The 23,530-nt window shown below is 45.6% G+C and overlaps 1 protein-coding gene across 1 annotated transcript in view; it reads left to right on the top strand.

The window, feature by feature from the left end:
• LOC139396829 (ryanodine receptor 2-like) overlaps positions 1-23,530 on the top strand; it is a gene marked incomplete at its 3' end in the record, with an annotated part of 75,233 nt that overhangs the window by 16,545 nt on the left and 35,158 nt on the right. Inside the window, exons 8-12 of the mRNA XM_071143746.1 lie at positions 2,480-2,636; positions 4,697-4,861; positions 7,473-7,594; positions 15,089-15,272; positions 20,876-21,011. Coding sequence (XP_070999847.1) covers positions 2,480-2,636; positions 4,697-4,861; positions 7,473-7,594; positions 15,089-15,272; positions 20,876-21,011 — 764 coding nt within the window. The remainder of the gene's footprint in view (positions 1-2,479; positions 2,637-4,696; positions 4,862-7,472; positions 7,595-15,088; positions 15,273-20,875; positions 21,012-23,530) is intronic.

Genomic DNA, 23,530 nt, shown 5'->3' with positions numbered 1-23,530 from the left:
ACAGGAAACACAGGGATAAATACACTGGCACAGAGAGACAGGAAACACAGGGATAAATATAAATGTAATATTATTACTCTATAGACACTGTAATATTATCCCTCTACAGAGACCATTAACTCTCTGACCCCAGCAGTGTAGATCGGGGAGATGTCTCCGTGAGAGGGCAGGGAGATGTCTCCGTGAGAGGGCAGGGTGATGTCTCCGTGAGAGGGCAGGGAGATGTCTCCGTGAGAGGGCATGGTATTGACTCCTTTTAGACCCTGTATCCTGACCTGGGGTTGTACGTGTGATGGTGTTAATAGAGCTCCCAGTAAGACTGTATCTGTCAGCAGGGCCCACTGCCAACGTGGTGTACAGTGTGTCTGTCAGCAGGGCCCACTGCCAACATGGTGTACAGTGTCTCTGTCAGCCCCAGTCTGTGGAGAGAAGACGAGCCCTCCTCCCATCCAGAGTCATAGACACACAGACTATTTGCAGTGAAGTGTCTAATTACAAACAGCATGACAGGAGTCCCCTGATAACACAGAGATTTCTCTCCTTGTTTTGTATCACGGCTGATTGGACATACTGTAGTGTTCATGGTTTCTGATGAGGACAGGGTTTGGGGTTGAATATACATACTCTGCCCTCTGTAGCCTGTTGTGTTCTGTTGGGTTCTGTTGGGTTCTGTTGTAGCCTGTTGTTTTCTGATGGGTTCTGTTGGGTTGTGTTCTGTTGGGTTCTGTTGGGTTCTGTTGTGTTGGGTTCTGTTGTGTTCTGTTGGGTTCTGTTGTGTTCTGTTGTGTTCTGTTCTCTTCTGTTGTGTTCTGCTGTGTTGTGTTGGGTTCTGCTGGGTTCTGCTGGGTTCTGTTGTGTTGTGTTCTGTTGTGTTCTGTTCTGTTGTGTTGTGTTCTCTTCTGTTGTGTTCTGTTGTGTTCTGTTCTCTTCTGTTGTGTTCTGCTGTGTTCTGCTGGGTTGTGTTGTGTTGGGTTCTGTTGTGTTCTGTTGTGTTGTGTTCTCTTCTGTTGTGTTCTGTTGTGTTCTGTTCTCTTCTGTTGTGTTCTGCTGTGTTGTGTTGGGTTCTGCTGGGTTCTGTTGTGTTGTGTTCTGTTGTATTGTGTTCTGTTGTGTTCTGTTCTGTTGGGTTCTGCTGGGTTGTGTTGTGTTGGGTTCTGCTGTGTTCTGCTGTGTTCTGTTGTGTTCTGTTGTGTTCTGTTGTGTTGGGTTCTGTTGTGTTGTGTTGGGTTCTGCTGTGTTCTGTTGTGTTGTGCTGTGTTCTGTTGTGTTCTGTTGTGTTGGGTTCTGCTGTGTTGTGTTGTGTTGGGTTCTGCTGTGTTGTGTTGTGTTGGGTTCTGCTGTGTTCTGTTGTGTTGTGTTGGGTTCTGCTGTGTTCTGTTGTGTTGTGTTGGGTTCTGTTGTGTTCTGTTGTGTTGGGTTCTGTTGTGTTCTGTTGTGTTGGGTTCTGTTGTGTTGTGTTGGGTTCTGTTGTGTTGTGTTGGGTTCTGTTGTGTTCTGTTGTGTTGGGTTCTGTTGTGTTCTGTTGTGTTGGGTTCTGTTGTGTTCTGTTGTGTTGTGTTGTGTTCTGTTGTGTTGGGTTCTGTTGTGTTGTGTTGGGTTCTGCTGTGTTGTGTTGTGTTCTGTTGTGTTCTGTTGTGTTGGGTTCTGCTGTGTTGTGTTGGGTTCTGCTGTGTTCTGTTGTGTTGTGTTGTGTTGGGTTCTGTTGTGTTCTGTTGTGTTGGGTTCTGTTGTGTTCTGTTGAGTTGTGCTGTGTTGTGTTGGGTTCTGTTGTGTTCTGTTGTGTTGGGTTCTGTTGTGTTGTGTTGGGTTCTGCTGTGTTGTGTTGGGTTCTGTTGTGTTGGGTTCTGTTGTGTTGTGTTGGGTTCTGTTGTGTTGTGTTGGGTTCTGCTGTGTTGTGTTGGGTTCTGTTGTGTTGGGTTCTGTTCTGTTGTGTTGGGTTCTGTTGTGTTGTGTTGGGTTCTGCTGTGTTGTGTTGGGTTCTGCTGTGTTGTGTTGTGTTGGGTTGTGTTGGGTTGTGTCAGACTGACGGTTTGGGGTTATAGATAGTACTGTACATCTACAGGAGAGGACATTATATAAATAGGTTTGGGGTTATAGATAGTACTGTACATCTACAGGAGAAGACAGTATAGAAATAGGTCTGTGGTTATAGATAGTACTGTACGTCTACAGGGCAGTATAGAAATAGGTCTGGGGTTATAGATAGTACTGTACATCTACAGGACAGTATAGAAATAGGTCTGGGGTTATAGATAGTACTGTACATCTACAGGAGAGGACAGTATATAAATAAATCAAATCAAATCAAATGTATTTATATAGCCTCTCTGTCTCTCTCTCTCTCTGTCTCTCTCTCTGTCTCTCTCTCTCTCTCTCTCTCTCTGTCTCTCTGTCTCTCTCTCTCTGTCTGTCTCTCTCTGTCTCTCTGTCTCTCTCTGTCTCTCTGTCTCTCTCTCTCTCTCTGTCTCCCTCTCTGTAGGTGGAGCGGCAGCCACACCCGCTGGGGTCAACCCTTCCGTCTCCGTCATGTGACCACGGGGAAGTACCTCAGTATCATGGAGGATAAGGGCCTGCTGCTGATGGACAAGGAGAAGGCTGACGTCAAGTCTACTGCTTTCTGCTTCCGCCCCTCCAAGGTACACTTCAGCCTGGCTCAGCCATGCAAACTAATGAACACACACACACACACACACACACACACACACACACACACACACACACACACACACACACAGAGGCTGGAGTCTCTGGTAGTGAGATGTTGGGTGATGGAAGCTGTGTGCTGCGGTTATATAGAACAGATTGATGTGAAGTGATGGGTTCCTACATCTCCTCTAATGGTTCCTACAGCTCTCTGCATCTAGCTGTCCTCTACTGGTTCCTACAGCTCTCTGCATCTAGCTGTCCTCTACTGGTTCCTACAGCTCTCTGCATCTAGCTGTCGTCTAATGGTTCCTACAGCTCTCTACATCTAGCTGTCCTCTACTGGTTCCTACAGCTCTCTGCATCTAGCTGTCGTCTAATGGTTCCTACAGCTCTCTACATCTAGCTGTCCTCTAATGGTTCCTACAGCTCTCTACATCTCTGTGCATCTATCTGCCCTCTCCTGCCCCTCTCTTCTCCCTCATGGTTCCTACAGCTCTCTGCCTCTATTAGGGACTCAGCCCTCTCCTGCTCTTCTCTTCTCTCTCATGGTTCCTACAGCTCTCTGCCTCTATTAGGGACTCAGCCTTCTCCTCTCTCCTCTCTCATGGTTCCTACAGCTCTCTGCCTCTATTAGGGACTCAGCCCTCTCCTGCCCCTCTTTTCTCTCTCATGGTTCCTACAGCTCTCTGCCTCTATTAGGGACTCAGCCCTCTCCTGCTCTTCTCTTCTCTCTCATGGTTCCTACAGCTCTCTGCCTCTATTAGGGACTCAGCCTTCTCCTTCTCCTCTCTCCTCTCTCATGGTTCCTACAGCTCTCTGCCTCTATTAGGGACTCAGCCTTCTCCTTCCCCTCTTTTCTCTCTCATGGTTCCTACAGCTCTCTGCCTCTATTAGGGACTCAGCCCTCTCCTGCTCTTCTCTTCTCTCTCATTGTTCCTACAGCTCTCTGCCTCTATTAGGGACTCAGCCCTCTCCTGCTGTTCTCTTCTCTCTCATTGTTCCTACAGCTCTCTGCCTCTATTAGGGACTCAGCCCTCTCCTGCTGTTCTCTTCTCTCTCATGTTGGTGTGATGAGTTATGACTGTAGGATCAGGAGTGTTGAGGTTGCATTTCTTCAACCAATGACGTGTGTGTGTGTGTGTGTGTGTGTGTGTGTGTGTGTGTGTGTGTGTGTGTGTGTGTGTGTGTGTGTGTGTGTGTGTGTGTGTGTGTGTGTGTGTGTGTGTGTGTGTGTGTGTGTGTGTGTGTCATTGTTTCTGTGTTTATTTCAGAGCGCATAATCCTGGGTCAAAAACATATATTCATAGAGAGAGAGAGAGATACACACACAGAGAGAGAGAGAGAGAGAGAGAGAGAGAGAGAGAGGAGGGGTCAGAGCAGGGGTCATTCTGCACTACAGTCTGTTAATAATGAATATATCACATCTAATACATTGCTGGCACTCAGCTGTATTTCATACCGAGAGAGAGAGAGAGAGAGACAGAGAGGGAGAGAGAGAGAGAGAGAGAGAGGAGGGGTCAGAGCAGGGATCATTCTGCACTACAGCCTGTTAATAATGAATATATCACATCTAATACATTGCTGGCACTCAGCTGTATTTCATACCGAGAGAGAGAGAGAGAGAGAGAGGAGGGGTCAGAGCAGGGATCATTCTGCACTACAGTCTGTTAATAATGAATATATCACATCTAATACATTGCTGGCACTCAGCTGTATTTCATATATATATATATATATATATATATATATATATATATATATAGAGAGAGAGAGAGAGAGAGAGAGAGAGAGAGAGAGAGAGAGAGAGAGAGAGAGAGAGAGAGAGAGAGAGAGAGAGAGAGAGAGAGAGAGAGAGAGAGAGAGAGAGAGAGAGAGAGAGAGAGAGAGAGAGAGAGAGAGAGAGAGAGAGAGAGAGAGAGAGAGCGAGAGCAGGGGTCATTCTGCACTACAGCCTGATGATAATGATTTCATACCGAACTACAACCCCTTGTCCCTTGTATTATAAATTATGTTCATTAATCATCATGTCTCATCTCCATTCCTTCTCCAGGAAAAGCTGGACTTGGGGCCAAAGAAGGAGGTGGATGGCATGGGTGTTCCTGATATCAAGTATGGGGACTCCGTGTGTTATATCCAACATGTGGACACCTGTCTGTGGCTCACCTACCAGGCCATGGACGCTAAGTGTGCACGCATGGGTGGCGTGCAGAGAAAGGTACAGTCTCATCTCCTCTCTGATCCTCTGACCCACAATACAGTACAGCCTGTCCATTAACATACGGTACAGCACATTACTGTCTCATCTCCTCTCTGCTACTCTGACCCACACTACCCCATAATGACATCACAATACCCCGTAATGACATCACAATACCCCGTAATGACATCACAATACCCCATCATGACATCACAATACCCCATCATGACAACACAATACCCCATAATGACATCACAATACCCCATAATGACATCGCCATACCCCATAATGACATCACAATACCCCATAATGACATCACAATACCCCATAATGACATCACAATACCCCATAATGACAACACAATACCCCATAATGACATCACAATACCCCATAATGACATCACAATACCCCATAATGACATCACAATACCCCATAATGACATCACAATACCCCATAATGACAACACAATACCCCATAATGACATCACCATACCCCATAAGGACAAAGCAAAAAAAATGTTTTTAGAAATTCTTGCAAATGTATAAAAAAACACAACTGAAATTTGACATTTAAATAAGTATTCAGACCCTTTACTCAGTACTTTGTTGAAGCACCTTTGGCAGCGATTACAGCCTTGAGTCTTCTTGGGTATGACGCTACAAGCTTGGCAGTGACTACAGCCTGGAGTCTTCTTGGGTATGACCCTACAAGCTTGGCACACCTGTATTTGGGGAGTTTCTCCCATTCTTCTCTGCAGATCCTCTCAAGCTCTGTCAGGTTGGATGGGGAGTGTTGCTGCACAGCTATTTTCAGGTCTCTCCAGAGATGTTCGATCGGGTTCTCTGGCCGGGCCACTCGAGGACATTCAGAGACTTGTCCAAAGCCACTCCTGCGTTGTCTTGGCTGTGTGGTTTGAGTCGTTGTCCTATTGGAAGGTGAACCTTCACCCCCCCAGTCTGAGATCCCGAAAACCCTGGAGCACCACCATGATTCACCGTAGGGATGGTGCCAGGTTTCCTCCAGACGTGATGCTTGGCATTCAGGCCAAAGATTGGTGGTTTTTGCTCTGAAATGCACAGTCGGACTCCAATCAAGTTGGAGAAACATCTCAAGGATGAACAATGTTAACAGGATGCACCAAATCTCATAACAAAGGGTCTGATTATGTAAATAAGGTATTTCCGTTTTTCATTGTTTTTTATACATTTCCAAACATTTCTAAAACACAGTTTTTTTTTTTAGCTTTGACATGATGTGGTATTGTGTGTAGATTAAGGAACATTTGTTAAATGTAATCTATTTTGTAACGTAACAACATGTGGGAAAAGAAGTGGACATCAGCCTGCAGCACCAGAGGTGAACCTCATCTCATCAGAAGATCTAAAACACAGCCTGCGTCCCAACTTCAACCCTATTAACATTAGTGCCCTTCATAGGGCACTACTTCTGACCAGGGCTCATAGGGCTCTGATAAAAAAAGTTGTGCACTTCATAGGTAATAGGTATAGGACCCTGCCGAGTCCCCAGTCAATCAATCAAATCAAATGTATTTATAAAGCCCTTTTTTACATCAGCTGATATCTCAAAGTGCTGTACAGAAACCCAGCCTTAAACCCCAAACACCCACCAATGCAGGTGTAGAAAGTTATCAAGTCTATAGAGAGGATACTGTAGGGCCCAGCCTGGTCCCCAGGAGAAGGTGTCTGGTCTCAGCTCGTCTCCATGGTTTCCTCAGCCGGTCGACTAACATCTCGGCGTCCAGCAGGAGCAGTTATGACTCACAGACTTTTATAAATGTCTTCCTAACGAGCTCTTCTCAATCAGCTCCAGGCTGTCTCGCTGGAATTAAACCATTAAGCTACGCTTATATCAAATAATTAAAGCCATTAGGCTAAGCTAACCGTGTCAGAAACACACTCATTCTGATGAATAAAACCATTAGCATTATTATGCTAGGCTAACAGTGTCAAAGAGCCAGCCGTTCTGTCTCCCTGTTTGCGGATGTGACATTTATCAATTCAGCCAGATGGGTTTTCAGTGAGGGACATGCTCTGATGAGAGAGGTTCAGTTTAACCTCTGAGTCGTGTGAATTTGTAGTGCGGTGTAATGATGTTTTGGGCGTAGCCATCATGCTAAGCTAACTGTGTCAGAAACCTCCCGTTCTGTCTCAATGCTAAGCTAACAGTGTCAGAAACCTCCGGTTCTGTCTCAATGCTAAGATAACAGTGTCAAAGATAACAGTCAGAAACCTCCCATTATGTCTCAATGCTAAGCTAACAGTGTCAAAGCTAACAGTCAGAAACCTCCCATTCTGTCTCAATGCTAAGCTAACAGTGTCAAAGATAACAGTCAGAAACCTCCCATTCTGTCTCAATGCTAAGCTAACAGTGTCAAAGATAACAGTTTGAAACCTCCCATTCTGTCTCAATGCTAAGCTAACAGTGTCAAAGATAACAGTCAGAAACCTCCCATTCTGTCTCAATGCTAAGCTAACAGTGTCAAAGATAACAGTTTGAAACCTCCCATTCTGTCTCAATGCTAAGCTAACAGTGTCAAAGCTAACCGTGTCAGAAAACCTCTCCCGTTCTGTCTCAGCGTCTGCAGAACGTGACAATGTGTCTCTTTCAGGCCATCATGCACCACGAGGGTCACATGGACGATGGGTTGACCCTGTCCCGCTCTCAACACGAGGAGTCCCGTACCGCACGGGTCATACGCAGTACCGTCTTCCTGTTCAACCGATTCATCAGGTGGGGACACACCGTACACACTCCTCTAGGTGGAACATGGGGATACACAGTACACACTCCTCTAGGTGAAACATGGGGACACACACTCCTCTAGGTGAAACATGGAGACACACAGTACACACTCCTCTAGGTGAAACATGGGGACACACACTCCTCTAGGTGAAACATGGGGACACACAGTACACACTCCTCTAGGTGGAACATGGAGACACACAGTACACATTCCTCTAGGTGAAACATGGGGACACACAGTACACACTCCTCTAGGTGAAACATGGGGACACACAGTACACACTCCTCTAGGTGGAACATGGGGATACACAGTACACACTCCTCTAGGTGAAACATGGGGACACACACTCCTCTAGGTGAAACATGGGGATACACACTCCTCTAGGTGAAACATGGGGACACACTGTACACACTCCTCTAGGTGGAACATGGGGATACACAGTACACACTCCTCTAGGTGGAACATGGGGATACACAGTACACACTCCTCTAGGTGAAACATGGGGATACACAGTACACACTCCTCTAGGTGGAACATGGGGATACACAGTACACACTCCTCTAGGTGAAACATGGGGGGACACACTCCTCTAGGTGAAACATGGAGACACACAGTACACACTCCTCTAGGTGAAACATGGGGACACACACTCCTCTAGGTGAAACATGGGGACACACAGTACACACTCCTCTAGGTGGAACATGGAGACACACAGTACACACTCCTCTAGGTGAAACATGGGGACACACAGTACACACTCCTCTAGGTGAAACATGGGGACACACAGTACACACTCCTCTAGGTGAAACATGGGGACACACAGTACACACTCCTCTAGGTGGAACATGGGGATACACAGTACACACTCCTCTAGGTGAAACATGGGGGGACACACTCCTCTAGGTGAAACATGGGGACGTCAGCTCAATGGGGATACACAGTACACACTCCTCTAGGTGAAACATGGGGATACACACTCCTCTAGGTGAAACATGGGGAGACACAGTACACACTCCTCTAGGTGAAACATGGGGATACACAGTACACACTCCTCTAGGTGAAACATGGGGACACACAGTACACACTCCTCTAGGTGAAACATGGGGGTACACAGTACACACTCCTCTAGGTGAAACATGGGGACACACAGTACACACTCCTCTAGTTGAAACATGGGAGATACACAGTACACACTCCTCTAGGTGAAACATGGGGATACACAGTACACACTCCTCTAGGTGAAACATGGGGACACACAGTACACACTCCTCTAGGTGAAACATGGGGATACACAGTACACACTCCTCTAGGTGAAACATGGGGATACACAGTACACACTCCTCTAGGTGAAACATGGGGACACACAGTACACACTCCTCTAGGTGAAACATGGGGATACACAGTACACACTCCTCTAGGTGAAACATGGGGAGACACAGTACCCACTCCTCTAGGTGAAACATGGAGACACACAGTACACACTCCTCTAGGTGAAACATGGGGACACACACTCCTCTAGGTGAAACATGGGGACACACAGTACACACTCCTCTGGGTGAAACATGGGGATACACAGTACACACTCCTCTAGGTGAAACATGGGGACACACACTCCTCTAGGTGAAACATGGGGATACACAGTACACACTCCTCTAGGTGAAACATGGGTACGCACAGTACACACTCCTCTAGGTGAAACATGGGGATACACAGTACACACTCCTCTAGGTGAAACATGGGGATACACAGTACACACTCCTCTAGGTGAAACATGGGGACACACACTCCTCTAGGTGAAACATGGGGATACGCAGTACAAACTCCTCTAGGTGAAACATGGGGATACACAGTACACACTCCTCTAGGTGAAACATGGGGACACACACTCCTCTAGGTGAAACATGGGGACACACACTCCTCTAGGTGAAACATGGGGATACACAGTACACACTCCTCTAGGTGAAACATGGGGACACACTCCTCTAGGTGAAACATGGGGATACACACTCCTCTAGGTGAAACATGGGGGGGACACTCCTCTAGGTGAAACATGGGGACACACAGTACACACTCCTCTAGGTGAAACATGGGGACACACAGTACACACTCCTCTAGGTGGAACATGGGGATACACAGTACACACTCCTCTAGGTGAAACATGGGGACACACACTCCTCTAGGTGAAACATGGGGATACACACTCCTCTAGGTGAAACATGGGGACACACTGTACACACTCCTCTAGGTGGAACATGGGGATACACAGTACACACTCCTCTAGGTGGAACATGGGGATACACAGTACACACTCCTCTAGGTGAAACATGGGGATACACAGTACACACTCCTCTAGGTGGAACATGGGGATACACAGTACACACTCCTCTAGGTGAAACATGGGGACACACACTCCTCTAGGTGAAACATGGAGACACACAGTACACACTCCTCTAGGTGAAACATGGGGACACACACTCCTCTAGGTGAAACATGGGGACACACAGTACACACTCCTCTAGGTGGAACATGGAGACACACAGTACACACTCCTCTAGGTGAAACATGGGGACACACAGTACACACTCCTCTAGGTGAAACATGGGGGGACACACTCCTCTAGGTGAAACATGGGGACGTCAGCTCAATGGGGATACACAGTACACACTCCTCTAGGTGAAACATGGGGATACACACTCCTCTAGGTGAAACATGGGGAGACACAGTACACACTCCTCTAGGTGAAACATGGGGATACACAGTACACACTCCTCTAGGTGAAACATGGGGACACACAGTACACACTCCTCTAGGTGAAACATGGGGGTACACAGTACACACTCCTCTAGGTGAAACATGGGGACACACAGTACACACTCCTCTAGTTGAAACATGGGAGATACACAGTACACACTCCTCTAGGTGAAACATGGGGATACACAGTACACACTCCTCTAGGTGAAACATGGGGACACACAGTACACACTCCTCTAGGTGAAACATGGGGATACACAGTACACACTCCTCTAGGTGAAACATGGGGATACACAGTACACACTCCTCTAGGTGAAACATGGGGACACACAGTACACACTCCTCTAGGTGAAACATGGGGATACACAGTACACACTCCTCTAGGTGAAACATGGGGAGACACAGTACCCACTCCTCTAGGTGAAACATGGAGACACACAGTACACACTCCTCTAGGTGAAACATGGGGACACACACTCCTCTAGGTGAAACATGGGGACACACAGTACACACTCCTCTGGGTGAAACATGGGGATACACAGTACACACTCCTCTAGGTGAAACATGGGGACACACACTCCTCTAGGTGAAACATGGGGATACACAGTACACACTCCTCTAGGTGAAACATGGGTACGCACAGTACACACTCCTCTAGGTGAAACATGGGGATACACAGTACACACTCCTCTAGGTGAAACATGGGGATACACAGTACACACTCCTCTAGGTGAAACATGGGGACACACACTCCTCTAGGTGAAACATGGGGATACGCAGTACAAACTCCTCTAGGTGAAACATGGGGATACACAGTACACACTCCTCTAGGTGAAACATGGGGACACACACTCCTCTAGGTGAAACATGGGGACACACACTCCTCTAGGTGAAACATGGGGATACACAGTACACACTCCTCTAGGTGAAACATGGGGACACACAGTACACACTCCTCTAGGTGAAACATGGGGACACACAGTACACACTCCTCTAGGTGAAACATGGGGACACACAGTACACGCTCCTATAGGTGAAACATGGGGATACACAGTACACACTCCTCTAGGTGAAACATGGGGATACACAGTACACACTCCTCTAGGTGAAACATGGGGATACACAGTACACACTCCTCTAGGTGAAACATGGGGACACACAGTACACACTCCTCTAGGTGAAACATGGGGATACACAGTACACACTCCTCTAGGTGAAACATGGGGACACACAGTACACACACCTCTAGGTGAAACATGGGGATACAGAGTACACACTCCTCTAGGTGAAACATGGGGACACACAGTACACACTCCTCTAGTTGAAACATGGGAGATACACAGTACACACTCCTCTAGGTGAAACATGGGGATACACAGTACACACTCCTCTAGGTGAAACATGGGGACACACAGTACACACTCCTCTAGGTGAAACATGGGGATACACAGTACACACTCCTCTAGGTGAAACATGGGGACACACAGTACACACTCCTCTAGGTGAAACATGGGGATACACAGTACACACTCCTCTAGGTGAAACATGGGGATACACACTCCTCTAGGTGAAACATGGGGATACACAGCACACACTCCTCTAGGTGAAACATGGGGATACACAGTACACACTCCTCTAGGTGAAACATGGGGACACACAGTACACACTCCTCTAGGTGAAACATGGGGATGCACAGTACACACTCCTTTAGGTGAAACATGGGGACACACACTCCTCTAGGTGAAACACAGACATACAGTATACTACACAGATACGGTAGACTACACAGACAGATACAGTATACTACACAGACAGATACAGTAGCCTACACAGACAGATACAGTATACTACACAGACAGATACAGTAGACTACACAGACAGATACAGTATACTACACAGACAGATACAGTAGACTACACAGACAGATACAGTAGACTACACAGACAGATACAGTAGACTACACAGACAGATGCAGTATACTACACAGATACAGTAGACTACATAGACAGATACAGTAGACTACACAGACAGATGCAGTAGACTACACAGACAGATACAGTATACTGCACAGATACAGTACCCTACACAGACAGCTACAGTATACTACACAGACATATACAGTATACTACACAGACATATACAGTATACTACACAGACAGATATAGTAGACTACACAGACAGATACAGTAGACTACACAGACAGATACAGTAGCCTACACAGACAGATACAATAGACTACACAGACAGATACAGTATACTACACAGACAGATACAGTAGACTACACAGACAGATACAGTATACTACACAGACATATACAGTAGACTACACAGACAGATACAGTAGACTACACAGACAGATACAGTAGACTACACAGACAGATATAGTAGACTACACAGACAGATACAGTAGACTACACAGACAGATACAGTAGCCTACACAGACAGATACAGTAGACTACACAGACAGATACAGTAGACTACACAGACCGATACAGTAGACTACACAGACAGATACAGTATACTACACAGACAGATACAGTAGACTACACAGACAGATAAGGTAGACTACACAGACAGATACAGTAGACTACACAGACAGATACAGTAGACTACACATACAGATACAGTAGACTACACAGACAGATACAGTAGACTACACAGACAGATACAGTAGACAACACATACAGATACAGTAGACTACACAGACATATACAGTAGACTACACAGACAGATACAGTAGACTACACAGACAGATACAGTAGACTACACAGACAGATACAGTAGACTACACAGACAGATACAGTAGACTACACAGATAGATACAGTAGACAACACATACAGATACAGTAGACTACACAGACAGATACAGTAGACTACACAGACAGATACAGTAGACTACACAGACAGATACAGTAGACTACACAGACACTGCATGATGTGTTGCTTGTCCTGTGGAAACCTTGACTTTACACTTAAGTTGGATCAATCGAACCGTTGGATCAATATGTGAAATGAGACATTTTACACTTTACATCTGAGTCAACGTCTTCTTCTATCTGTGTTCCAGGGTATCTGGATACCCTCAGTAACGTCTCTCTCTCTGTGTTCCAGGGGTCTGGACACCCTCAGTAACTTCTCTCTCTCTCTGTGTTCCAGGGGTCTGTACACCCTCAGTAACTTCTCTCTCTCTCTGTTCCGGGGGTCTGGACACCCTCAATAACGTCTCTCTCTCTCTCTGTGTTCCAGGGGTCTGGACACCCTCAGTAGCGTCTCTCTCTCTCTCTGTGTTCCAGGGGTCTGGACACCCTCAGTAGCGTCTCTCTCTCTCTCTGTGTTCCAGGGGTCTGGACATCCTCAGTAACGTATCTCTCTCTCTGTGATCCAGTGGTCTGTACACCCTCAATAACGTCTCTCTCTGTGTTCCAGGGTATCTGGACACCCTCAGTAACGTCTCTCTCTGTCTTCCAGGGTATCTGGACACCCTCAGTAACGTCTCTCTCTGTGTTCCAGGGGTCTGGACACCATCAGTAACGTCTCTCTCTCTCTCTGTGTTCCAGGGGTCTGGACACCCTCAGTAACGTCTCTCTCTCTCTCTCTGTGTTCCAGGAGTCTGGACACCCTCAGTAACATCTCTCTCTCTGTGTTCCAGGGGTCTGGACACCCTCAGTAACGTCTCTCTCTCTCTCTGTGTTCCAGGGATCTGGACACCCTCAGTAACGTCTCTCTCTCTCTCTCTCTGTGTTCCAGGGGTCTGGACACCCTCAGTAACGTCTCTCTCTCTCTGTGTTCCAGGGGTCTGGACACCCTCAGTAACGTCTCTCTCTCTCTCTCTCTGTGTTCCAGGAGTCTGGACACCCTCAGTAACATCTCTCTCTCTGTGTTCCAGGGGTCTGGACACCCTCAGTAACGTCTCTCTCTCTCTCTGTGTTCCAGGGATCTGGACACCCTCAGTAACGTCTCTCTCTCTCTGTGTTCCAGGGATCTGGACACCCTCAGTAACGTCTCTCTCTCTCTCTCTGTGTTCCAGGGGTCTGGACACCCTCAGTAACGTCTCTCTCTCTCTCTCTCTCTGTTCCAGGGGTCTGGACACCCTCAGTAACGTCTCTCTCTCTCTGTGTTCCAGGGGTCTGGACACCCTCAGTAACGTCTCTCTCTCTCTGTGTTCCAGGGATCTGGACACCCTCAGTAACATCTCTCTCTCTGTGTTCCAGGGGTCTGGACACCCTCAGTAACGTCTCTCTCTCTCTCTGTGTTCCAGGGATCTGGACACCCTCAGTAACGTCTCTCTCTCTCTGTGTTCCAGGGATCTGGACACCCTCAGTAACGTCTCTCTCTCTCTCTCTCTGTGTTCCAGGGGTCTGGACACCCTCAGTAACGTCTCTCTCTCTCTCTCTCTCTGTTCCAGGGGTCTGGACACCCTCAGTAACGTCTCTCTCTCTCTGTGTTCCAGGGGTCTGGACACCCTCAGTAACGTCTCTCTCTCTCTCTCTCTGTGTTCCAGGAGTCTGGACACCCTCAGTAACATCTCTCTCTCTGTGTTCCAGGGGTCTGGACACCCTCAGTAACGTCTCTCTCTCTCTCTGTGTTCCAGGGATCTGGACACCCTCAGTAACGTCTCTCTCTCTCTCTCTGTGTTCCAGGGGTCTGGACACCCTCAGTAACGTCTCTCTCTCTCTGTGTTCCAGGGATCTGGACAACCTCAGTAACGTCTCTCTCTCTCTGTGTTCCAGGGGTCTGGACACCCTCAGTAAAAAAGGAAAGACCTCGACACTCGACCTGCCAATCGAGTCGGTCAGTTTGAGTCTGCAGGATCTGATTGGCTACTTCCAGCCTCCTGACGAGCACCTGGAGCACGAGGACAAGCAGAACCGCCTCCGAGCCCTAAAGAACCGACAGAACCTCTTCCAGGAAGAGGTAGGGAACAAAGAGCATGCTGGGGGTTATATTCGACACCATCACAAAACAGCCATTTACTTACTTGGGCCTCATCGTGCCAAGTGGTGCGTAAAGCCTTGATAAAGTCCCTCCATCTCTTCCTGTCCGGGGATATTTTAGTGTTTCACTCTAGAGAGCAGTCAGAACACTGCAGATCACATCCCTGTTTCTCCTGTTAGAGAGCAGTCATAACACTGCAGATCACATCCCTGTTTCTCTGTCTCTCCTGTTAGAGAGCAGTCATGACACTACAGATCACATCCCTGTTTCTCTGTCTCTCCTGTTAGAGAGCAGTCATAACACTGCAGATCACATCCCTTTTTCTCTGTCTCTCCTGTTAGAGAGCAGTCATGACACTACAGATCACATCCCTGTTTCTCCTGTTAGAGAGCAGTCATGACACTGCAGATCACATCCCTGTTTCTCCTGTTAGAGAGCAGTCATGACACTACAGATCACATCCCTGTTTCTCCTGTTAGACAGCAGTCATGACACTACAGATCACATCCCTGTTTCTCCTGTTAGAGAGCAGTCATTACACTACAGATCACATCCCTGTTTCTCCTGTTAGAGAGCAGTCATGACACTGCAGATCACATCCCTGTTTCTCTGTCTCTCCTGTTAGAGAGCAGTCATAACACTTCAGATCACATCCCTGTTTCTCTGTTTCTCCTGTTAGAGAGCAGTCATGACACTACAGATCACATCCCTGTTTCTCTGTCTCTCCTGTTAGAGAGCAGTCATGACACTGCAGATCACATCCCTGTTTCTCTGTCTCTCCTGTTAGAGAGCAGTCATGACACTACAGATCACATCCCTGTTTCTCTGTCTCTCCTGTTAGAGAGCAGTCATGACACTACAGATCACATCCCTGTTTCTCTGTCTCTCCTGTTAGAGAGCAGTCATGACACTGCAGATCACATCCCTGTTTCTCTGTCTCTCCTGTTAGAGAGCAGTCATGACACTGCAGATCACATCCCTGTTTCTCCTGTTAGAGAGCAGTCATGACACTTCAGATCACATCCCTGTTTCTCTGTCTCTCCTGTTAGAGAGCAGTCATGACACTACAGATCACATCCCTGTTTCTCCTGTTAGAGAGCAGTCATGACACTGCAGATCACATCCCTGTCTCTCCTGTTAGAGAGCAGTCATGACACTTCAGATCACATCCCTGTTTCTCCTGTTAGAGAGCAGTCATGACACTTCAGATCACATCCCTGTTTCTTCTGTTAGAGAGCAGTCATGACACTACAGATCACACTATGATATACTATGTATGAGGTTACACTATGATACACTATGATACACTATGTATGATGATACACTATGATACACTAGGATACACTAGGATACACTATGTATGATGATACACTATGATACACTATGATACACTATGATACACTATGTATGAGGATACATTATGATACACTATGATATACTATGTATGAGGATACATTATGATACACTATGATATACTATGATACACTATGATACTCTATGATACACTATGATACACTATGTATGAGGATACACTATGATACACTATGATATAAAATGTATGGGGATACATTATGATACACTATGATACACTATGTATGAGGATACACTATGATACACTATGTATGAGGTTACACTATGATACACTATGATACACTATGTATGAGGATACACTATGGTACACTATGATATGCTATGATACACTATGATACTCTATGATACACTATGATATACTGTGATACACTATGATACTCTATGATATACTATGATACACTATGATATACTATGATACACTATGATATACTATGATACACTATGATACAATAAGATCACTATGTATGAGGATACACTATGATACACTATGTATGATAATACACTATGATACACTATGATACACTATGTATGAGGATACACTATGATACACTATGTATGAGGATACACTATGATATACTGTGATACACTATGATACACTATGATACACTATGATATACTATGATACACTATGATACGATATGTATGAGGATACACGATGATACACTATGTATTAGGATACACTATGATACACTATGATACACTAGGATACACTATGTATGATGATACACTATGATACACTATGATACACTATGATACACTATGTATGAGGATACACTATGATACACTATGTATGAGGATACACTATGATATCCTGTGATACACTATGATACACTATGATACACTATGATACACTATGATACGATATGTATGAGGATACACGATGATACACTATGTATTAGGATACACTATGATACACTGTGATACACTCTGATACACTAGGATACACTAGGATACACTATGTATGATGATACACTATGATACACTAGGATACACTGTGTATGAGGATACAATATGATACACTATGATACACTATGATACACTATGTATGATAATACACTATGGTATACTATGATACACTATGATACACTATGTATGAGGATAGACTATGATACACTATTATACACTATTATACACTATGTATGAGGATACCCTATGATACACTATGATATACTGTGATACACTATGTATGAGGATACACTATGATATACTATGATACACTATGATACACTATGCTATACTATTATACACTATGATACAATATGATACACTATGATACTCTATGTATGAGGATACACTATGATACACTATGTATGAGGATACACTATGATACACTATGTATGAGGTTACACTATGATACACTATGTATGAGGATACATTATGATACACTATGATATACTATGTATGAGGATACATTATGATACACTATGATATACTATGATACACTATGTATGAGGATACACTATGATACACTATGTATGAGGTTACACTATGATACACTATGATACTCTATGTATGAGGATACACTATGATACACTATGTATGAGGATACACTATGATACACTATGTATGAGGATACACTATGATACACTATGTATGAGGTTACACTATGATACACTATGTATGAGGATACACTATGATATACTATGATACACTATGTATGAGGATACATTATGATACACTATGATATACTATGTATGAGGATACATTATGATACACTATGATATACTATGATACACTATGTATGAGGATATACTATGATACACTATGATACACTATGATATACTATGATACACTATGTATGAGGATACACTATGATACACTATGATACACTATGATATACTATGATATACAATGTATGAGGATACACTATGATACACTATGTATGAGGTTACACTATGATACACTATGATACACTATGTATGAGGATACACTATGATACACTATGTATGAGGATACACTATGATACACTATGTATGAGGATACACTATGATACACTATGTATGAGGTTACACTATGATACACTATGTATGAGGATACACTATGATATACTATGATACACTATGTATGAGGATACATTATGATACACTATGATATACTATGTATGAGGATACATTATGATACACTATGATATACTATGATACACTATGTATGAGGATACACTATGATACACTATGATACACTATGATATACTATGATACACTATGTATGAGGATACACTATGATACACTATGATACACTATGATATACTATGATATACAATGTATGAGGATACACTATGATACACTATGTATGAGGATACATTATGATACACTATGATATACTATGTATGAGGATACATTATGATACACTATGATATACTATGATACACTATGATACACTATGATATACTATGATACACTATGTATGAGGATACACTATGATACACTATGATACACTATGATATACTATGATACACTATGTATGAGGATACACTATGATACACTATGATACACTATGATATACTATGATATACAATGTATGAGGATACACTATGATACACTATGTATGAGGTTACACTATGATACACTATGATACACTATGTATGAGGATACACTATGATACACTATGTATGAGGATACACTATGATACACTATGATATACTATTATACACTATGATACAATATGATACACTATGATACACTATGATACAATATGATACACTATGATACACTATGTATGATAATACACTATGTATGAGGATACACTGTGATATACTATGATACACTATGATATACTGTGATACACTATGATACACTATGATATACTGTGATACACTATGATATACTATGTATGAGGATACATTATGATACACTATGATATACTATGATACACTATGTATGAGGATACACTATGATACACTATGATACACTATGATGCACTATGATATACAATGTATGAGGATACACTATGATACACTATGTATGAGGTTACACTATGATACACTATGATACTCTATGTATGAGGATACACTATGATACTCTATGTATGAGGATACACTATGATACACTATGTATGAGGATACACTATGATACACTATGTATGAGGATACACTATGATATACTATGATACACTATGTATGAGGATACATTATGATACACTATGATATACTATGTATGAGGATACATTATGATACACTATGATATACTATGATACACTATGATACACTATGTATGAGGATACACTATGATACACTATGATACACTATGATATACTATGATACACTATGTATGAGGATACACTATGATACACTATGATACACTATGATATACTATGATATACAATGTATGAGGATACACTATGATACACTATGTATGAGGTTACACTATGATACACTATGATACACTATGTATGAGGATACACTATGATACACTATGTATGAGGATACACTATGATACACTATGATATACTATTATACACTATGATACAATATGATACACTATGATACACTATGATACAATATGATACACTATGATACACTATGTATGAGGATACACTGTGATATACTATGATACACTATGATATACTGTGATACACTATGATACACTATGATATACTGTGATACACTATGATACACTATGATACACTATGATATACTATGATACATTATGTATGAGGATACACTGTGTGTGTTTCTGCATGCATGATATGTATAACATGACTCTCTCTTTCTCTTCATCCCCCTCTCCCTCCACCCCTCCCTCTCTCTCTCTATCTCCCCCTCTCCCTCCCTCCCTCTATCTCCCCCTCTCCCTCCCTCCCTCTCTCCCCCTCTCTCCCCCTCTCTCTCTCCCCCTCTCTCCCCCTCTCTCTCTCCCTCTCTCTTGCCCCCTCTCTCTCTCCCCCTCTCCCTCCCTCCCTCCCTCTCTCTCTCCCTCGCTCCCTCTTCCCCCACCCCTCTCCCCCTCTCCCTCCCTCCCTCCCTCTCTCTCCCTCTCTCTCTCCCTCGCTCCCTCTTCCCCCACCCCTCTCTCCCTCCCCCTCTCCCTCCCTCCCTCTCTCTCCCTCTCTCTCTCTCTCTCCCTCGCTCCCCCCACCCCTCTCTCACTCTCCCTCCCTCTCTCCCCCTCTCTCCCCCACCCCCCTCTCTCTCTCTCTCTCTCTCTCTCTCTCTCTCCCCATCTGTCCCTCTCCCCCCCACCCCTCCCCCACCCCCACCCCCCCTCTCTCCCCAGGGTATGATAAACCTGGTGTTGGAGTGTATCGATCGTCTCCACGTGTACAGCAGCGCGGCTCATTTTGCTGAGGTGGCGGGGAGGGAGGCCGGGGAGGCCTGGAGATCCACGCTGAACTCATTATATGAGCTCCTGGGTGAGGAGTGGAGCAGCTGAATACTGCAACCTCAGGGGCTTTAGAAACGCACGCTGCCCAGTTCTCCCACAGCTCCTCCTGTACACTAACACCGCTTACACAGGGGGCCTGACCCCCCCAGCACAGAACTGTTACGCTGTACAACACTCATTAACATGTATCACCAGGTTACACAGGGGGCCTGACCCCCCCCCCCCCCCCCCCCAGCACAGGGCCTGACCCCCCCCAGCACAGAACTGTTACGCTGTACAACACTCATTAACATGTATCTCCAGGTTACACAGGGGGCCTGACCCCCCCCCAGCACAGGGCCTGACCCCCCCCAGCACAGAACTGTTACGCTGTACAACACTCATTAACATGTATCACCAGGTTACACAGGGGGCCTGACCCCCCCAGCACAGAACTGTTACGCTGTACAACACTCATTAACATGTATCTCCAGGTTACACAGGGGGCCTGACCCCCCCAGCACAGGGCCTGACCCCCCCCAGCACAGAACTGTTACGCTGTACAACACTCATTAACATGTATCTCCAGGTTACACAGGGCCTGACCCCCCCCCCAGCACAGGGCCTGACCCCCCCCAGCACAGAACTGTTACGCTGTACAACACTCATTAACATGTATCGCCAGGTTACGCACTGACTTGACTGATAACAAGGAGGGAGGAGAGGAGGGAGGAGAGGAGGGAGGAGAGAGGAGGGAGGAGAGGAGGGAGGAGAGGAGGGATGGAGGGAAGTGAGACGAGGGAGAGGAGGGAGGAGAGGAGGGAGGAGAGTAGGGATGGAGGGAAGAGAGACGAGAGAGAGGAGGGAGGAGAGGAGGTATGGAGAGTAGACTAGTTGATTCACTGACTTGTTGATTCACTGACTAGTTGATTAACTGACAGGCTGATTAACTGACTGGCTGATTAACTGACTGGCTGATTAACTGACTGGCTGATTAACTGACTGGCTGATTAACTGACTAGTTGATTAACTGACAGGCTGATTAACTGACTGGCTGATTAACTGACTGGCTGATTAACTGACTAGTTGATTAACTGACAGGCTGATTAACTGACTGGCTGATTAACTGACTAGTTGATTAACTGACTGGCTGATTAACTGACTGGCTGATTAACTGACTAGTTGATTCACTGACTAGTTGATTAACTGACAGGCTGATTAACTGACTGGCTGATTAACTGACTGGCTGATTAACTGACTAGTTGATTAACTGACTGGCTGATTAAATGACTGGCTGATTAACTGACTGGCTGATTAACTGACTGGCTGACTGACTGCTGCTTAAAGCGGCTTGGTCTTCTGCCATGTGCTGCCTCCACGTTGCTCCCTCAGCCCTCAGCTCTAACTGATGCTAATGGTTCCATGCTGCCTCGTTGCTCCCTCAGCCCTAACTGATGCTAATGGTTCCATGCTGCCTCATTGCTCCCTCAGCCCTCAGCCCTAACTGATGCTAATGGTTCCATGCTGCCTCGTTGCTCCCTCAGCCCTAACTGATGCTAATGGTTCAATGCTGCCTCATTGCTCCCTCAGCCCTCAGCCCTAACTGATGCTAATGGTTCCATGCTGCCTTGTTGCTCCCTCAGCTCTAACTGATGCTAATGGTTCCATGCTGCCTCGTTGCTCCCTCAGCCCTCAGCCCTAACTGATGCTAATGGTTCCATGCTGCATCGTTGCTCCGCCAGCCCTCAGCCCTAACTGATGCTAATGTTTCCATGCTGCCTCGTTGCTCCCTCAGCCCTAACTGATGCTAATGGTTCAATGCTGCCTCGTTGCTCCCTCAGCCCTCAGCCCCAACTGATGCTAATGGTTCCATGCTGCCTCGTTGCTCCCTCAGCCCTAACTGATGCTAATGGTTCCATGCTGCCTCGTTGCTCCCTCAGCCCTCAGCCCCAACTGATGCTAATGGTTCCATGCTGCCTCGTTGCTCCCTCAGCCCTAACTGATGCTAATGGTTCCATGCTGCCTCGTTGCTCCCTCAGCCCTCAGCCCTAACTGATGCTAATGGTTCCATGCTGCCTCGTTGCTCCCTCAGCCCTAACTGATGCTAATGGTTCCATGATCCCTCGTTGCTCCCTCAGCCCTCAGCCCTAACTGATGCTAATGGTTCCATGCTGCCTCGTTGCTCCCTCAGCCCTAACTGATGCTAATGGTTCCATGCTGCCTCGTTGCTCCCTCAGCCCTAACTGATGCTAATAATTCCATACTTCCTCGTTGCTCCCTCAGCCCTCAGCCCTAACTGATGCTAATGGTTCCATGATCCCTCGTTGCTCCCTCAGCCCTCAGCCCTAACTGATGCTAATGGTTCCATGCTGCCTCGTTGCTCCCTCAGCCCTCAGCCCTAACTGATGCTAATGGTTCCACACTGCCTCGTAGCTCCCTCAGCCCTAACTGATGCTAATGGTTCCATGCTGCCTCAGCCCTCAGCCCTAACTGATGCTAATGGTTCCATGCTGCCTCAGCCCTCAGCCCTAACTGATGATAATGGTTCCATGCTGCCTCGTTGCTCCC

The sequence above is a fragment of the Oncorhynchus clarkii genome, unplaced genomic scaffold (genome assembly GCF_045791955.1).
Source record: "Oncorhynchus clarkii lewisi isolate Uvic-CL-2024 unplaced genomic scaffold, UVic_Ocla_1.0 unplaced_contig_3652_pilon_pilon, whole genome shotgun sequence".
Classification (NCBI taxonomy): Eukaryota; Metazoa; Chordata; class Actinopteri; order Salmoniformes; family Salmonidae; genus Oncorhynchus; species Oncorhynchus clarkii.
This window is presented reverse-complemented; position numbering and strand designations above follow the sequence as displayed.